The 19239-nt window shown below is 39.7% G+C and overlaps 1 protein-coding gene across 3 annotated transcripts in view; it reads right to left on the bottom strand.

Annotated features, from left to right (window-relative positions):
* Positions 1-19239, bottom strand: part of DEF6 (DEF6 guanine nucleotide exchange factor) — a 66135-nt gene that overhangs the window by 28567 nt on the left and 18329 nt on the right. For 2 of the 3 annotated variants that reach the window (XM_058176895.1, XM_058176898.1), the window contains 2 exons: positions 9186-9326; positions 1785-1970 (listed from right to left, as the gene is read on the bottom strand). In XM_058176895.1, the coding sequence (XP_058032878.1) occupies positions 1785-1970; positions 9186-9326 (327 nt within the window). Of the gene's footprint in view, positions 1-1784; positions 1971-9185; positions 9327-16248; positions 18334-19239 lie in introns of those variants that run through there. The other variant, XM_058176897.1, reaches the window with a different exon arrangement.

Raw genomic sequence — 19239 nt, 5'->3', positions numbered from 1 at the left:
TGGGTCACACACTGGCCATGCCCACCCCCGGTTTAGCGAAGGGGAAAAAGTCTTGATATGTCACGGGACGACACAAGACACCGCTAGTTTGACACCTCTGATCTAGCAGAAGTTTGAAAGCCTACCACAACCTAGAATGGGAAGGAAAGAGCATTTAAGTTCTTTGGGCTCAAAATTGCAACATCAACAAAAGAACTACTCCAAGATGTTGACTTTCCTCTCCAAAAAAAAAATATTAACTGAAACTTGACTTCAAACAACTCTAGTTTACCAAGACCTGTTTTTTTTTTTAAAAAATAAAGAAACAGGAAATACTTCGGTGGAAACAGGAAGCTTAGCTGCTGACTTCATATTCATGCAATGCTTTTTTTCTGCTGAAGAACAGTAAGGGGGGGGAGTAGGATGAGGCAATCTAGAGGAGAGGAGAGTGTGAAGGAAAAGAAAGTTGACTACATCCACCTGTTAGACAATATGAGGGAAAGTACAAGAGCCAGGAAGATGTTTATTTCTGGCTAATCTACAGCTGGATTTCAGGCCAACAGAAGTGAGGTGCTATACATTAGATTTAAATTTAAACTTTCCTCTTATCAGCAAGCACTGTGGGATTTAGAGTTTATACTATTATTAGTAGTTGTAGTACTGTCATTGGACAGTATTTTTTGACTACCCTTAACCATTTTAGAGAATTAATTATAGAGTCATTAATTGATTATAGAATTAAATTAGCATGGTGTTTAAGAGATTGAACTGGAGCTGGGAAGTCCCAAAATCAGGCTGCTATTTAGCCACAGAAGGTACTACAATAGATGATTTTAGACTAGTTTCTTTCTCTGAGACAAACCTATTTTACAAGGTAATTAGAGGTAATCTTTCCTTTGATCTCCACATATACTCTGCTTCAATCTCCAGAAAAAAGGGAAAACATGGATGCAATAATACTTTCTTTTTGGATAGGTACATCAGTGAGCCTAGAATGGCTGCTGCAACCCACAGCAGCTATTCTACGCATAAAACAAAAGTATTCAAACACATCCCACATCCTGTCATTGTGCGTACTGGGTGATTTTCTATCTCTGTCCCCAAATACACACACATGGTGTTGCAGGGGATATCTATATGCATGACTAACCTTAATAGAAGCCTCAAAACTACACATTTCTTGGCAATTGTTCTTCAATTTGCGTAGTTCGTTCGATAGTTTAGCATGTTCATGTATTCTCTACTCATGTACCAAATGATAAAGTGAATTTAAATATATATCTTTAAATAATGATTTTTATCAGGGTTTTTTTTCCTTACAATGTATAACTTATTCTTAAAATGCAATATAATAGACTTGCCAATAGAAACCAGTTATTGGAAATACACTAACCTAGTGATCTGTATTCCAAGCTGCTGTTTTTGATTTAAAAAATAAATCAGCTACATCCAAATGTACAGTGATATCTTTGCAAAATTTATAAAACAAAAAGCTAAAAATATAGGCCCACATGAGACAAGAGTAAGGGCAAACCCTTCAGAGGGAGACCATAACAAAATTAGGATGATTTAAGTTAAGACGGGCTTTTTCAAAAGAATTATCGTCCGGAAGCACAAAATGCAAATTAGAGTAATTTATCAGATCACAAGATACTGTATATTACAGATCTCCAAACCCATATATATCTACGTAAGTTAGCTGCAGATACTTACCATGTCACAACACTGAGTTTCAAATAATCACTATAATAATATAACCAAAACAAGAACAATTTTTAATTTTAAAAAAATCAGTGCAATCATACCTCATCTGGGACCATAACAAGAGGGTACTTGTCTTCAGAGAGAAAGTTAAAGAGGCACCATAGTTTGAAAGCATCTCCATGGGATACAACACTGTTCCCATTCCTATCTGGATTATAATTCTTCTTTGCTGTCAATGTCCAACAAAGTTCATCAAAACTCTCCTTGACAAAAGCTCCTTCTGCTACCTACAAAAGGAAAGTTATTCATTTTTACTTGAGAGACAAATAATCCCCGCTTATTTTCCCAAATGGGGTGAGAAACCCACAGCTCACAGATAGTTCCAAGCCCCTAATTGCTACCAAAATTTGGCAGCAAAAATCAGCCACATCTGCTTGTCAAATGTGTGCCAATTTCTTAATACAGCTTCCAAAGCCAGAAAAAACATCTCTTCCATTGCCTCTCCAAAGGGCATGAAGGCTGAGCTATGAATTATAAATATAGTAATATTTAATCTCTGACAGTGAGATGGGGAGTATCTAACATTGGCAAATAAATAAATAAGGACATAAATTAATTCTGTATTCTCTTTTTTTGCCATCAGTGTACATTATCTGGTGGGGGGAGGTGACTATATTATAGCTGATGGTTGCTTGCTAGAGACAAGATGCAGACGAGCCTTCTTGAGGCACCATTTAATCTCTTTACCACAATGCAATACCAGCTTTCTGGTTTGTGTGCTTTGTACATTTCCTGTATGCAAAAATACTTGCCTTCAAGTAAAGCAGTATGAAATCACTAACAGGCTCTTTCACTGAGGTTAGGATTTGTTTGCTTAACTTTTTTTTTCATTCTTGGGACAGCTCTAGGTATTTATGCTTTACGCCAGTTTTTTACCTACTTTTCATGATGTACTTAGGATTTCTAGGCCACGCACATACAGGTAGTCTTCGACTTACAGTAGTTCATTTAGTGACTGTTCAAAGTTACAACTGTACCGAAAAAAATAACCTATGACCACTTTTCATACTTATGACCATTGCAGCATCTCCATGGTCATGTGATCACTTTTTGTGACCTTCTGACAAGCAAAGTCATATTCACCTAGCATGTGAATCATGTGACTAATTTAACAACTGCAATGATTCACTTAACAACTCTGGCAAGAAAGGTCATAAAACAGGGCAAAACTCATTTAGGAAATGTCTCACTTAGCAAATGAAATTTTGGGCTCAATTGTGATTGTAAGTCAAGGACTATGTATACACTACCCTCTTGCTTAGCATCTGCCATGTCCTTGATATCTTGTCAGACAACCACTTTATTAGAGGCAAAAAAATCTATTCAGGTAGTAGACATGGCACCACTAAATAAGCATTTTTACTGCAATGTCATTAAAGCTGCACTGGTCAGCTGAGTCCTGTCAATATAACAGCCTAGGTCAGTGATGGCTAACTTTTTCTGGACCGAGTGCCCAAAGTGCGCAAGCGCCCAAACCCCCAAAATGCAATGCACGTGCAGCCCTTGTGCATGCAACTGCCCCCTGCGCATGTGCGCGTGGCCCCACACATGCACCCCACCCTCACGCATGTGTGCGTGGCCCCCACACATGCGCCTTGCACCCCACGCATACACAGCAGAGTCCCGAAGACCAGCTGGCCAGCAGGAGGCATGCTCACATGCGGACCTGAACTGGGGCAACAGCTCGCGTGCCAGCAGAGAGGGCTCTGCGTGGCGCCTCTGGCACATGTGCCATAGGTTCGCCATCACGGGCCTAGATGCCTCTTATACCTGTTGTAATCTTAATTCTAAGTTTCTTCTTGACATCTTTCCCACAACTTAACCTCCCTTGGCCTTGTATTGCTTAGACTTAACATAATTAACATTTCTTCCTGAAGAAGTGCTAACTCTCCATGTCACTTTAACTCTTGCTCCTCCTCCACCAATGGAACAATCTACAGAATGGTAGTATGGGACCCACATGTTCTCCTTTCTAGGGAAGTAGTTCAATGTTCTATGCTAACTGTAATGAAAGTGGAGGTACTTTAGTCTGCTTCCATGGGAGGGAAAAAATAGGCTCTTGGCTCTCTTTCTAGTGAAGGGCCCTCTGTGCTTGTAAAGGAGTGAGGGATACAGGGAAGGGAGGAAGTCTGCATTATTTATATAGATTATGTCAATGTCTTTTGTGTAGATGCATACCAGCATGGGGGAAGTTTTTCTTACACTTTTTAATTGCTCAAAAGCTAGATTGTATATGGGGAGATGGCATCTCTGGTGATGTTTCCGTCCCTCTTTCCCTCCATCTCTCATGAAGGTATCTTGCATCTATGAATCCAATGTCCAAATGGCTACCTACCTCTGAAGATGGTCCAACTCCACCATTTCAGATATTTGCACTCATTCCAGGGTGATTGCCAGTGAACATTCAGACCAGTGAACATTCGAACGACTAGCCTTGTGGTGCAACCAAAACAATCTGGAACTGAACACACTCAAAACCGTAGAAATGGTGGTAGATTTTAGGAAAAACCCTTCCATACTTCCACCTCTCACAATACTTGACAACACAGTATCAACAGTAGAAACCTTCAAATTTCTGGGTTCTATCATATCGCAAGATCTCAAATGGACAGCTAACATCAAAAACATCATTAAAAAAGGACAACAAAGAATGTTCTTTCTGCGCCAACTCAGTAAGCTCAAACTGCCCAAGGAGCTGCTGATCCAGTTCTACAGAGGAATTATTGAGTCTGTCATTTGCACCTCTATAACTGTCTGGTTCGGTTCTGCAACCCAACAAGAAAAACACAGACTTCAGAGGATAATTAGAACTGCAGAAAAAATAATTGCTACCAACTTGCCTTCCATTGAGGACCTGTATACTGCACGAATCAAGAAGAGGGCCGTGAAAATATTTACAGACCCCTCGCATCCTGGACATAAACTGTTTCAACTCCTACCCTCAAAACGACGCTATAGAGCACTGCACACCAGAACAACTAGACACAAGAACAGTTTTTTCCCGAAGGCCATCACTCTGCTAAACAAATAATTCCCTCAACACTGTCAGACTATTTACTGAATCTGCACTACTATTAATCGTTTCATCGTTCCCATCACCAATCTCTTTCCACTTATGACTGTATGACTATAACTTGTTGCTGGCAATCCTTATGATTTATATTGATATATTGATCATCAATTGTGTTGTAAATGTTGTACCTTGATGAACGTATCTTTTCTTTTATGTACACTGAGAGCATATGCACCAAGACAAATTCCTTGTGTGTCCAATCACACTTGGCCAATAAAAAAAAAAAAAAAAATTCTATTAAATAGGCCTAGTTCATATAAGCTAGTTCTCCACATACTACTGATTGAAATGGGATATAATGCCCTGCTGGATGCCATTTATATCCCATTTCAATCAGTAGCTCCACAGCTACTGATTGAAATGGGATATAAATGGCATCCAGCAGGGCATTAAGTAAGTTTGTCTTTTATCCATGGTAAGAAAGAATCTAAACCTCTCTTAACATGGATAACAATGTTCACCCGTTCTCCTTCCCTTGGACTTCCAGCTGGTACAGAACCCAAACCCTGGGTTGGCACAGGTCTGAGACCTTCTGGATCTTAGTAAAAACATGTCAAGTTACATCTTCCTCCAAGATGAGGTCATGAATGAGGGCTTTGTTACACACCAACCTGGCATTCAAAAACACAGCCAAAGTCCAGGATCACTGAGGAGCCATGTGCCAAGCAACAAAACAGACAGTAGGATTTCTTTCAACCGAGTGTCCCTGAAGATGGCCCACTCTCAGATTCCTACCATATCTCCCTACCCGCCTATCTCCTCAACTCCTCCTTTCTACCCTCCTCCACTAAGTTTCTTTCCCAGGCCAGGTACACATATCCAATCTCCACACACACACACACATCATAAGGCAATTCCCCCATATCCCACTCTGATGGAACATCAACAATAGAAACATAAACTAACCTCACTGTAGTGACAGCTTAAGAGTGTCTGCTCTTCCTGAATTTTGAGCCCTTAGAATAGTGATGGCTAACCTTTTTGCCGTCACATGCCAAAAGCAGGAGGTGTATGTTTGTGCATGGGCGTGCCCATACCCATAATCCAATGCCCACCCCACTTGCACATGCATGCGTGACCCCCCCATGCACTCCCCCTGCTTTTGGCATGCGATAGCAAAAAGGTTACCGGTGGACCCGGTAGGCCCGTTTTTTGCCCTCCCCAGGCTCCAGAGTATTTCTTGGAGTATTTTCGCCCTCCCACATCCCCCAAAGCCCTCCGGAGGCCACAAACGGCCCATTTCCCAACTTCTGGTGGTCCCGGAAGACCTGAAAATCAGCTGGCCGGCTCAAAGATTCACACTGGAGCTGAGCTAGGACAATGCTTGCATGCCCACAGATATGGCTCCATGTGCCACCTGTGGCACACATGCCATAGGTTCGCCATCAGGGCCTTAGAAGATACAAAACTCACAGAAAGTGATCTTACACTGAAGGAAATTACTGATGGCACCTCCCTTGGCCATATGACCTATCTTTAGCCAAAAAATTGCAGCTGGAGAATTCATTTGATTTTTTAAAGTAATTATATAATGATAATGCTGTTGCTGCTGTTAATCTGCATCAGCTGAAGTTGCCAACAGCAACAACTGTCCATGATATCACAGGACTCTACATGGACATACCGTATTTGGGATATTCTACATAAAAAGGCATCTGTTCCATCATTGAACAGCGGCCTTTTCATAACGGGGATCCCCATAGTTGAGGCTTCCCTCAAAAACAAAAATTGGAAACCCATTCCTTTTGAAAGAAAAGTAGAAAGTGTTTAAAAACTGGATTTTCATGGTACTGTATGCAAAGGATTCTGCATTCAGGTATTATCTTTTTGATCTTTCTTGGCCTTCTAGATACTGTATATTTCTAAACTTTGATACTATAACAGAAGCAGATTTCCCCCAAAAAAAGTTTTCTTTGTTCTCAACTTAAAACAGCATCTCTTCCTCAGTAGTGCTGGGTAGAAATAGGTTAGTGCTAGGTTAATAAATAAATAGGTTAGTTCCAAAATAATTTATTTTAAATTCTTATGCATTTTCTTGACTATTTACACTTCAGCTGCAGATCGCCGAATATGACGTCAGGGCAGGTGTGCGGAGCCTCCCGCTGCTTTTACTACTGGTTCTCAAGAACTGGACAGAACCAGGAACAACCCACCACTGACCACAATCCTAATTTAAGGCAAATGAATTTTGTTGAACCAGATCTCATACAGTAAGCCACAACTTTTAATTTACAGCTCTTTTTTGGGGGGGGTCAAATCATGCTTCCTCAGTAGCTTTCCAAAAACAGAAACAGGGTTATTTTAAAAATGCTTATGGAGAAGAGAGTCCCAAAGAAAGGTGCTTTAAACTGTAACATCAGAATGTCACTAAAGAAGTAGGCTGAATTCCTTTAATGCAATCACTCTCTCTCTCTCAAAAATAATTCGTAGAGATTATTTGTAGAGATAATTCGTAGAGAGAGCAAATCCAAGTACTATAGTATAGGGAGACATCTGTCCCCTTGTCTTTTCTTTGCAAAAAAAGAGACTGATAGGTTTTACTGTGGGGCTTAGCTCGTTCCCAGATGGAGAGTTAGCATTAACTAACTGTAGCTTATGTAATAAACCATCACTAAGCAAACCACAATTTAACCCAATGTATGGATAAAGGAGAATTCTTTGTAGCTCAGGGTTGTAAGGTTCTTGGTGCTGATGATGTTATCTAGTTTGGGGAATGAAATGTCTGCAAGAACATTTGCAGAGAAGCACCAACAGATACCCTACCAGCAGTGGAATCCGGCCAGATCTATCCGGCTCGCACGAACCAGTAGCAGTGGCGACTGGCTCAGCCCACCCGCTGGGATGTCATTATGTCCCCTTTTTTATCTTCTGCGCATGCGCAGAAGAGATGCGCACATGCTCCCATGCGCTCCTGTTCCTGAACCAGTAGCGAAGGTAAGTGGATTTCACCACTGTACCCTACCTCCAGGTCTGGGAGCAAAATCAAGTTTTTAAATATCATCAAAGTGATATCAAAATATCAAACATAATCATGTATAGATCAAAGTGATATTAAAATATCAAACATCATCATGTATAGATCATCTACTTTAGATCTTTGGCTGAAGAGGATAAAGCCTTCCCACAACAATGCAGCTAATCCCCCCTTTCTCTCTATCCTCCTCCTCCTCTCTCTATCCTCCTCCTCCTCCACATGCACCATGCAGGCTTTATTCCTCCTCTTCCTCCTCCCTGTTTGTCCATTTAAATTTTTGTTTTGTGCCTTCCTTACTTTAAGAGTCAAAAACAGATCCTTTTAAAAAAATGTATACAGAGTTCTGGGGATGGAGCAAGAAACATTGGAAACATTCTATCATCAACCTGCTTATAAACTAGACAAACTGATTTTGCTGCGTTTCATACTATTAATAACTTTGAACTTTAGACCATAACAGGATACGTGGAATTCTGCAAAAACTGCTGTAATTACATATGCCTGTAGCGTGCAGTTAGCATGGCTACCATTATCAAAAGATAAAGATTTGATAATCATGGGATTTTTCTGACTTTTAAAAAAGTGGTATCGTAAAGATTTGAAATTATAATTCTGACTGTTCTTCTGTTGTAGGAAGAACAGGAAGGAGATATGAAACATGTATAGGTGCAAGTCTGAACAGTTTCAAGTCCACCACCATGGTCATGGAACTGTAGTCAAAGTAATTCCAGATCAATTTTCAGAAGTTTCAGGAGCATGATATTCTTAATACTTTATAAAGACAACCTACTAATTCTTAAGCAAATTGTACCCAGAATTTTCCAGTTTTCTCTGTTATTGCTGTAAATCAATTTTCTCCAATTGCTTGTACTCAAATATATTATATTACATTCCCCATAACTCCCAGTAAACATAACTTTAAGCCATTATATTTCATATACCAACACATTGTGAGCACATTGTTTAGACATACTACTACTATACAGTAGGTCATGTTTCACACCTGTGATGCACTTTTTAAAGCAGATTTCTGAATAAAGGGCTTTCCAACAATGTGCTAATTAATTGTTGATCCCAGCAAAATTCCTGTGATATAGAATAACAAATCAAACAAATTCAATTAATCACATTTTTCTTCTAGGTAAACCACATAAACATGTAGCCATGCTACCCCTTTGGATGGAGAGATCTTGAAGGCTTCCCTTTTTAAGGAATAGAGATCATATTCCCTCTTGTATATGCAAAGTAATTGTAAAAACAAAGAACTAACTGGTTAAAAAGTCTTCTTCAAGACATTAATCTTCCAGCAAAAACTGGAACTATCAGCTTATCCAAAGTTTACAGAGAGGCTGAACTTCAGGCTATCAAAGTGAGTGAAAGAGAAAAAAGGCTTACCTTGTCCAAGATATACTTGTTGAGATATGGCATATATCCCTGACTTGATACTGGGCCATCATCATCATCTTTGAAATGCTCCTCCAAAGCTACAGGATCGTGGGGAATACAAAGCACAGTGTAGAGGTTGTGAGAAAGCACCTGGGACAATAAGGGAACAACAAGCATTCAGTAATGAATTAGATACAATATGGGACATCATGCTTGCTTGTTTATTCTTTACATTATTGCCTCATTCACGTACTAAACAGGATGAACTTAGTGGCTGTCATTCTCACATCCTTACTGAAACTATAATTGGCCCTATTCCTGAGCAGACATATAAACAACTAACATAATATTATTGACTGGGGAAAGGCCAGATTAGATAACAAATTATTGCAGGCCCTTCTCCCTTTAAATTATGTTAATGATTTGTTTATTTCAAAATCTGAGCAAAGGTAAAGTATTCAAGACTTCTAGAACCTCTCAGAACATTAACTAACAACCAACAATAGAATATACAGCCTTGAATGTAAAATAATGTATACAATGTACTTTAACCACTTCCTTCTCTCAACTAAAATGGGTTTGTATCCTTATATACAGAAGACATTCTATAACATGTGTGAAGACATCCTGGCTCTGTTCATAAAAGGCAATGAACCACAACTAGCCTTTAGCCTAGTGCAGGGTTTCTTAACCAGGGCTGTGTGGAACCCTAGAGGTCCACGTGAGGTCACTCGGGGTTCCCTAGAACAGTAGTCACCAACCGGTGGTCTATGGACTACTGGTGGTCCATGAGAAAATTTTGATGGTCCGTGGCACACCCAGGTAAAGGAGCTGCTTCAGGATGAGCAATGACCAACCCTGTGACTAGAACTCTGGGATATGGGACTGGCCAGGCAGCTCATGGTGGAACTGGAAATCTTAGCCATAGAGGGAGGTTTGTGCAACTTGCAACTTTGCAGCGCAGCCGTCGCCGGCCAGAATAAGGTAATGGTGCAAAGGGGGGGGGTGGCAGTGCAGGCGGGCTGAAGCAATGGGTGGCGGGAACCCTGGGCTGTTTCTTCGCCTGCTGTAGCTTCCTGTCGGCTGAACCCAACAGTGGCTTTCCCTGCCCCTCGCCCTCCCTTCCCAGACACTCCTTGCAGGGCAAGGGAAGGGGAGGGGGGGATGGAGATTCGCTCTATATTCCAGAGCAGAACAAAGCTTAGTCTCTTGCTGAATCTCGCCGGCCCTTGTTGTGCTCCGTGTACCTCAGTCTCTCAGGGAGATGCTTGACTTCCTCTCAGCCCCAAGACACTGGCTGAGATGAGAGAGAGAAAGAGAATGGGGGGGGGGAGAGAGAAGAGAGAGAGAGAAAGAAAGAGAGAGAGAAGGAGACAGAATGAAAGAGAGAGAAAGAGAGAGAAAGAGAGAGAGACAGAGACAGAAAATGAAAGAGAAAGAGAAAGAGAGAAAGAGACATAATGAAAGAGAGAATGAGAGAGAGAAAAAGAAAGAGACAGAGAGGGAATATGAGAGAGAATGAGTGGGAGAGGGGAGAGAGGAGAGAGAGAAAGAGAGAATGAGAGAGAAAATGGGAGAGACAGAAAAAGAGGGAGGGGAGAGAAAGAGAGAGAATGAGAGAGAAAGAGGGGGAGAGAGAGAGAGAATGAGAGAAAGAATGAAAGAAAGAGAATGAGAGAGAGAGAATGAGAAAGAGGGGAGAGAGGGGAGAAAGAAAGAGAGAATGAGAGAGAAAGAGGGGAGAGAGAGAATGAGAGAAAGACAGAATGGAAGAAAGAGAATGAGAGAGAGAATGAGAAAGAGGGAGAGAGAGGGGGGAGAAAGAAAGAGAGAGAGAATGAGAGAGAAAGAGGGGGAGAGAGAGAGAGAATGAGAGAAAGAATGAAAGAAAGAGAATGAGAGAGAGAGAGAATGAGAAAGAGGGGGAGAGAGGGGAGAGAGAAAGAGAGAGGAGACAGAATAAAAGAGAGAAAGAGAGAGAGAGAGAAAGAGAGAGAGAGAGAGAGAGAGAGACCGAGAATGAAAGAAAAAGAGAGAAAGAGACAGAATGAAAGAGAGAGAATGAGAGAGAGAGAAAGAGATGGAGAGAGAATCAGAGAGAATGAGAGAGACAGAGAATGAGAGAGACAGAATGAAAGAGAGAGAGAAAGAAAGAGACAGAGAGAGAATGAGTGGGAGAGAGGGAGAGAGAGAGAAAGAGAGAGGAGGGAGAGTGCCTGAAGGATCCCATCCCATCACTGGGAGTCCAGGCGTTTCAACAAGCAGCACATTGGATTCGTATTAGTGGTCCGCGGGATTTAAAATTATGAACTTGGTGGTCCCTGAGGTCCAAAAGGTTAGGGATTCCTGCCCTAGAAGATCATGATTTTGGAAAAGCAGACACTGAACAAAAGCCAACTTTAACACACGGTTGACTGCCAAAGCATGCAGACCCTGAGTGGGAACAGGAATTGTGCAGGCACATGCAAGCGGGGAGGTGACCAAAACACCAGATTAAGAGGGAATGAGAGGAAGGATGAAGAGAAGAGGGAAGAGCATCTTGATTATGATAATTTTCCATTTTATTTTGCCAGAAGGAGGAATATGGCAAGCTTGACCAGGATTAATCAAATGGAACTTTCCTTCTCCAAAATTCTCTACTGATATGTACAAAGGAATAGTTTGCATTTACAATTCAAAATGCACAAGACTTTCAGAGTTCATAAGGTTCCCAACCTACTCCTGTGCTTAAAGTAAGCAAGCCATTCTGTACGCATATTCAATTGACTATTTTTTAGAGCACTGAGAAGTAAAAGGAACACTTTTACACACAAGTCCACAAGACAATATAATCCGTGAACCCATTTAATTATTCATTTAATACAAAGATACAATATACACTCTCCCAAAGTGGAGTACCACTTTTAAAATTTCCCACCCAATAAATATTATTTCATTACTATTTCCTCTATCAAGAATCCTTTGATTTACAACAGAAAAATGTGGGTTAGACAGCACCACCACCAGATGGATTCGTAACTGGCTGACCAACCACACTCAACGTGTAGTCCTCAACGGAACTACATCCACATGAAGGGAAGTATGCAGTGGAGTACCCCAAGGCTCTATTTTAGGCCCAGTACTCTTCAACATCTTCATCAATGACTTGGATGAGGGGATAGATGCGGAACTCATCAAATTTGCAGATGACACCAAGCTGGCAGGAATAGCCAACACTCCAGAAGATAGACTCAAGTTACAGAAGGATCTTGACAGACTTGAACATTAGGCATTATCTAACAAAAAGAAATTCAACAGTGAAAAAAGTAAGGTTTTTTCCTTACTTTTGCCTAAAGTAACATTTAGGCAAAAAAACCAAAATGCACCAGTACCGTATATGTGGTACCTTGCTCAGTAGTAGTAACTGTGAGAGGGATCTTGGAGTCCTAGTGGACAACCATTTAGATATGAGCCAGCAGTGTGCTGCAGCTGCTAAAAAAGCTAACACAGTTCTGGGCTGCATAAACAGAGGGATAGAATCAAAATCACATGAAGTGTTAATACCACTCTATAATACCTTGGTAAGGTCACACTTGCAATATTGCATTCAGTTTTGGTCGCCACGATGTAAAAAAGATGCTGAGACTCTAGAAAGAGTGCAGAGAAGAGCAACAAAGATGATTAGGGGACTGGAGGCTAAATCATATGAAGAACGATTGCAGGAACTGGGTATGTCTAGTTTAATGAAAAGAAGGACTAGGGGAGACATGATAGCTGTGTTCCAATATCTCAGGGGTTGCCACAAAGAAGAGGGAGTCAGGCTGTTCTCCAAAGCACCTGAGGGTAGAACAAGAAGCAATGGGTGGAAACTGATCAAGGAAAGAAGCAACTTAGAACTAAGGAGAAATTTCCTGACAGTTAGAACAATTAATAAGTGGAACAACTTCCCTGCAGAAGTTGTAAATGCCCCAACACTGGAAATTTTTAAGAAGATGTTGGATAACCATCTGTCTGAGATGATGTAGGGTTTCCTGCAGGGGGTTGGACTAGAAGGCCTCCAAGGTTCCTTCCAACTCTGTTGTTATTATTTAATTTCCCAGAACATGCTCACAGTGAAAACTTCTATATTACACACTCATAAATTAATAGAGTTCAGTTGGACTCATTCCCCAAGAAAGTGATTGCAATCGAACAGACTTAAAGATCTCTCAAGCAGAAGTGTTGACACTGGGTATTCTCTGTGATGAAAGCCCTACTCCAAATTCCAGCCACTCTAAATATGTGATTGGGGGAGTGGGGAATCAGGTGGTTTCTCAGCAACCAAACAATAGAATAGTTCACATGGATGAACACACTTTACAGAGGTTCAACTCATTTGGGAGTTCATTTGCGATTTGCAGGGCCTACGTTTATGTTAATTTATTGAAGAAAGTATTTGTGTTTTGCACAGAATGCATGTAAGGGAATTCGTCATTAAAAAAGCTTGCCAAAATGGGGCCTGAAAACACTGATATACTCGTTTTACCAGGAAATGGAAAAATATGAAAACATTTTATAGAAACAATAATAAAATAAGATTTTTAAAAAATCTCTGAAATGGCTAAATCTTGCACAAGCGCATGCAGGATTTCAGGTAAGACTGAAGCTTCGTAATCCTATACAGCTTTGGTGTTCTTATGAGAGACTGAACATCAACTATGATAATCAAAATCTTGCAAAACTTTAGCCATTATATCTACTCACCCGCCCCTAACAAAATGCAGTTACATTTGATACCAGAAATAGATGGATTAAATTTTGGAATAAAGAAAAAAACTTCTCAGCTAAGAAAAAGCTTTATGTAATAAGATTTTATTAGTTAAAATAAGGCAAAGATCAAATAAATATTTACATCTCAAAAACTACAATTTCAGGTAGATTTTGCTGACACAATTTTCCTGTCCTGAGTAAACATAGGTAGGATTGTGCTGCAAGCATCTTATCTTAATCTTTAGATAACAAGAGCTGAAAACAATTCAGGTAACTGGACTCAAGTAAGGCCATGCGATATTGTCACTTTTATACAGACTTTGACCTAGAGTGATCAATCAAGCTAGTTATATTGTTCCTGTCACAATTGTCAAAAATCTACCCCAACTTTTCAGGTTTCTTCATCTTGCCAGTACACATTTTCATTGTTTTCCTAAAGTACTGGACACAGTAAACTCTGCAAAAAAACCCAAAGCACATTTCAGATAATTCTTTGGGAGAATTCCTAGATATTATGGGAAATAGATTTAAAAGGACATTTACGCCAAACTGCCTAAACTCAGAGAATGCATATAAAAAATGATCAGACTTGAGTCTGTCTCAGGTAAGTCAACATTTTTTTGGCCAGAAACACATTTAAGGTACAAAACATGTACTGCGTGCTTTTCCAAAAAGGATGCCGTTATCAATTCACAAAAAGGTTATGATAGCAGATGTGGCTACTTATAGATTGTCCAAAGTAGCAATCATGACTTCCATAGACATTATTGGAATTGTGAGTCAGTTATACATTTAAATCTGTGTTTCAAGTATTTTTGTATCTTACTTCCATCTCACTTTATATTGGTAGTTTTTATTAATAAAAACACTCATTTAGCCATCAACAAACCTAATTTGCTCTAGATATAAAGTAGTGAACAGTAATGCTCTTTTCAAAATATTGGCACTAGCTGAATTTTCACAATTGTTCTTTGTTTCACCAAACCAGTTCCGCTTTTATTGTAAGTCTGTTTATTGCCTTACAGTTATAAACATATTTTATAAAGCTGATTTATTTTTTATAGCTGTTGGATAAATATTTTTTTTATGATGAATTTATTTAACTAACTTTTATGGCCTCTATTATAAAAGAATACTGCTGATAAATTCAATAAAATATTTTTTAAAACATTAACATAATGGAGTCTTGGCACAATGAAGAATAATAAGTTTTTGTGAGCAATACTTATTTAATAACACATATTAGATCAAATATTTTATATACTGGATACTCCAGTGTTGTCAAAATGGGTTAAGATGCCACAAAATTCTTATTTTTGCCATAGCAGCCTGGAAGGAGACAAAGCCATGATATTTACCAATCTAGTTTCTTTAAAAAGTAAAAGGTAAAGTGCAATCAAAAATATGAACAATAAATGTTAACATCAATTGTAGTTTATTTTATTTATTTTTATAATATATATAGGTACCTATCCACTCAAAGGATCTGGGTGGCTCATAAGGATTATAAAACAGAAAAACCTTCAACATATACTGTAATCCTTAACAGTCAAAAATAAGCAATAACTCCATCACAATGGAAAACAAGTTGATCAACAGCAGACTTCTACCCTTCTACTCACAAGACCTAAATGCCTGGGAAAACCTTGCAAAAAACTAACAAGGATGGGACCATACAAATGAGATGCTGTCCTACAAGACTGCCACTGGCAAGACATGACTCCAGGGTCCAACAACATGGCACTGTTTGATAGAAGGTACTTGGAGCAGGGCATTGCTACTAGATTTAGTGGGCTGAGCAGAAACAATGGGAGAAAGGTGGTCATGTAATTAGCCTTGATTGGATGCCACTAGGGCTTTATAGATGACAAAGCTTGAACTGTATCCAAAAGCCTACTGAGAACCGATCTATTTCATGAAGCCAATATAGTATATGAGCATTATGAGAAATGCAAAAAACTGCCTATGCCACTGCATTCTAGACCAGCTGCAGCTCCCAAATACTCTTTCAAGGGCAACCCCGTGTAGAGCAAGGTTCAGTAATCCAAGCAGGAAGGTACTAAGGCAGAAGTTATCATAAGCAGGACATACCAGTCTAGGAATGGTGCACAAGATGAAGCCATGCAAAACACAAACACATCAGCTACAGCTCCTACCTGCTCCTAACAGGAGCCAAGAGTCAAAAGAACCCCAAAATGATGTACCAACTGACTGGAGAAGCGCACACCCTGCAGAGTTAAAAATGGAAAATCCCCAGAGCCAGGAGGCCTTTAAACTCACAATCAGTTTTGCCAGGATTTGATGACTTAGCTATTTGCTGCTAGAAGTATTTATATGCACTTACATTATGTGCTATGTAAGACAGCAGCCAAGTGAGAGAAGTGCAAAGTTCTTTCTTAGAGATGAAAGAAACATCGAGGGAACATGTGAAAGAGGTGCAAAACAATTGCAACTGTGAGCCTCATCTGCAAAGGATCAAGAAAATTATTTAACAGTCAGAGCAACCCACCACATTTTTCTGTATATGCAATCCATTTAAATATACTATATGTCTTAGTTGGGTTCAAGGAATTATCCAAAGGAGCAAAGCCCTCTTCCAAAATTGATCTGAAGAGGCGAAGACTTGAAAATGGGTACAGTATAGAGTTACATATTCAGAGCCACCTCCACATCTATCTGACTGATCTATGCCCTGCACAGGAGAAGGTTAGGCTTCTAAATTCATGGTCTTTGTACTTGTTTGTTTCTAAATTTTTATGTATTGGGGGCTTCCTGTGGTATTTGTCCACCTAGAGTTTCTGGGAATAGGCATCATTTAAGCAAAAGCTAAATACTATACATCCAGCTGAGAGATCATACAAGGAATTGTAATTGTTTTTGCTGAAATGCAAGCACATCTCTACAATAGCAATAGCACTTAGACTTATATACCACTTCACAGTGCTTTACAGCCCTCTCTAAGCGGTTTACAGACTTAGCATATTGCCCCCAACAATCTGGGTCTCATTTTACCCACCTCGGAATGATGAAAGGCTGAGTCAACCTTGAGCCTGGTGAGAGTCAATCTGCCAAATTTCTGGCAGCCGGTGATCAGCAGAAGTAACCTGCAGTACTGCACTCTAACCACTGCGCCACCACGGCTCTACAATGACCTGTGATCATAAAGCAGGATCCTGAATTGCATACAGAGTTTTATTCATGTTCAAGTGGGTACAGCTATCCTTTGATGACAGCTGGAGGGAGTAGCGAGTAGGGGCTGTCCATTGTTCCACTATAGCATTTTCAGGCAAATGCTTGACGTGATGGCTCCACAAAGTTGGTCCTTCTCTTCACTTGCCTTTCCTATTCAAGAAGATAGGAAAGAACAAAGACACAGGAAATTTCCCTAAACCTTAAAGCAATGAGGAGTGATGAGACTTAAAAGGAGGAGTTCTTGAGTCCTTTACACACTAGATGGAGAGACCTAGCATTTGGCATGAATGTGCAAAGGACTTTCATGCAGGATGTCATGACCCCACCAACCTTGAGTAGCAACAAAGACTCCGATAAAGACAGAAAAGGGCTGCTAACGAGTTCTTGCAGGACATTTTTCCAGTCAATCCTGCCACACTGGCATAACAACAGACAGCAGTCAGATGATGCTTCAAGACACTATAAATCTTTAGTGGCAAAATAGCTACAGAGGTGCTACATCCAGATAAAGCATCTTTCAACAATTTTGAGCTGAAGTCTATCGGTCAGGAGGGCTCTGCATCCAGAAACCCCTAATATAGCATCCAATGAGTCAGATTACCTAAAAAAAAATCACAGGAAAGGTCAGGTTGGGAATTAACTGAAAAGCAGTGACATGGTAGTTCTGGGTCAGGGAACTGTCTCATTAAAATCCCTCCATTTTTCATGAAGCCAGCAATAGCCTGTGTAGTCAAGATGGATAAAAGGCCAAACTGCATTCCAATTTTTATTGAACAAATTGTCTGCATGGAGCTATCCAAGGTCCTGCAATCTTACAATGACCCTACATTCCACTTCATGGCCAAACTGCCCTTGAGTGATGGTAAAAACCTGAAGGCAACTAAAACATCCAGACTGTTTTAAAATGTGTGCAATCTTACAATTTTCCCAACCTATTTTGAGCTAATGGACATATTTGGAATGTTGAAACAATGTGCTTTTGCAAAATGGATTACAGGGGAAAATGACTGCCAGAGGAGACACAATCAGTTATAAACCGTTGGTCAAAATATTACATATCATCTTATCTATCACCACTTCGTTTCATGGGATGCTCCATACTATCTTGTTTGATTTATTTTGTTTTGTTTTCTGAATTAGTGCCAGAGAATTAGTCACTGAATTAGTGATTAGAGAGAGACAGAGAGAGAAAAAGACACATAGAGAGAGAGAGAGACATACTTAGAGAGAGAGAGAAAAGAGACACATTGGGGCCCCAGATACTATACTGGAACTTCCCGTGGAATCAATTCCTCTGTGCAATCATTCTCTTCTACTCATTGAGATTCCTGATTAAACTGAGGAGCTTTTTCTAGGCATTTAAGGCAAGAGGACCAGAGCAGCATACCACTTGTTGCTTAAATTCATTCATTCATTCATTCATTCATTCATTCATTCATTCATTCATTCATTCATTCATTTCCAGTAGAACCTAAATCAAGAACATGTTGAATAAAATACAGTCCAGTAACTAAAATAACAAGCAATAATTACAAATCAGATTGTATCCATGCACATTTTTCACTGTTTAACTTTAAAACACAAATAGGGATTGATATTCTTAAATATTAAGAATTTAGAGCAGAGATTTAGAATAACCTTGAGAATGTTCCATACAGATTCAGCATAGATGCGTATTTATCAAAATGGCTTTAGCAACATTGCCTTTGCCTTGTGCTTTTGAATAATATCAATTGTTTTCATTTATTTTGTTGAGATTTTGTACTATATGAGCAAGGAGACTCAGCAATATTAGATGTATTTTATTTATTGTTTATTTACTTATCAAATTTAGAAACCCCCAATCTCTCTCACAGAGGGACTCTGAGCAGGGTACAAATAAAGCATTAAAACATAAAAACTGAATGTATAAAATTCAAAAAGAGGCAAAGATAGTTAAAATTCAACATTAAAAGTTAATTAAAAGGCGGGGGAGGGCCTTCAAGGAGCAAACCAGCCCCAATGGCTATGTGCTGCTCTCTAAGCCCCAAGCAAGACAATAGAACCATGTTTTTATTTGGATTATTTTGGTTCAACATCTACCAATGCATTCCTTTCCATTGCATGCCCCTCCTTTACTTGTTTATAATTCTGTTCGAGGCAA

The sequence above is a fragment of the Ahaetulla prasina genome, chromosome 3 (genome assembly GCF_028640845.1).
Source record: "Ahaetulla prasina isolate Xishuangbanna chromosome 3, ASM2864084v1, whole genome shotgun sequence".
NCBI classification, from domain to species: Eukaryota; Metazoa; Chordata; class Lepidosauria; order Squamata; family Colubridae; genus Ahaetulla; species Ahaetulla prasina.
The sequence above is the reverse complement of the archived record's forward strand: the minus strand, read 5'-3'. Positions and strand labels throughout refer to the sequence as shown.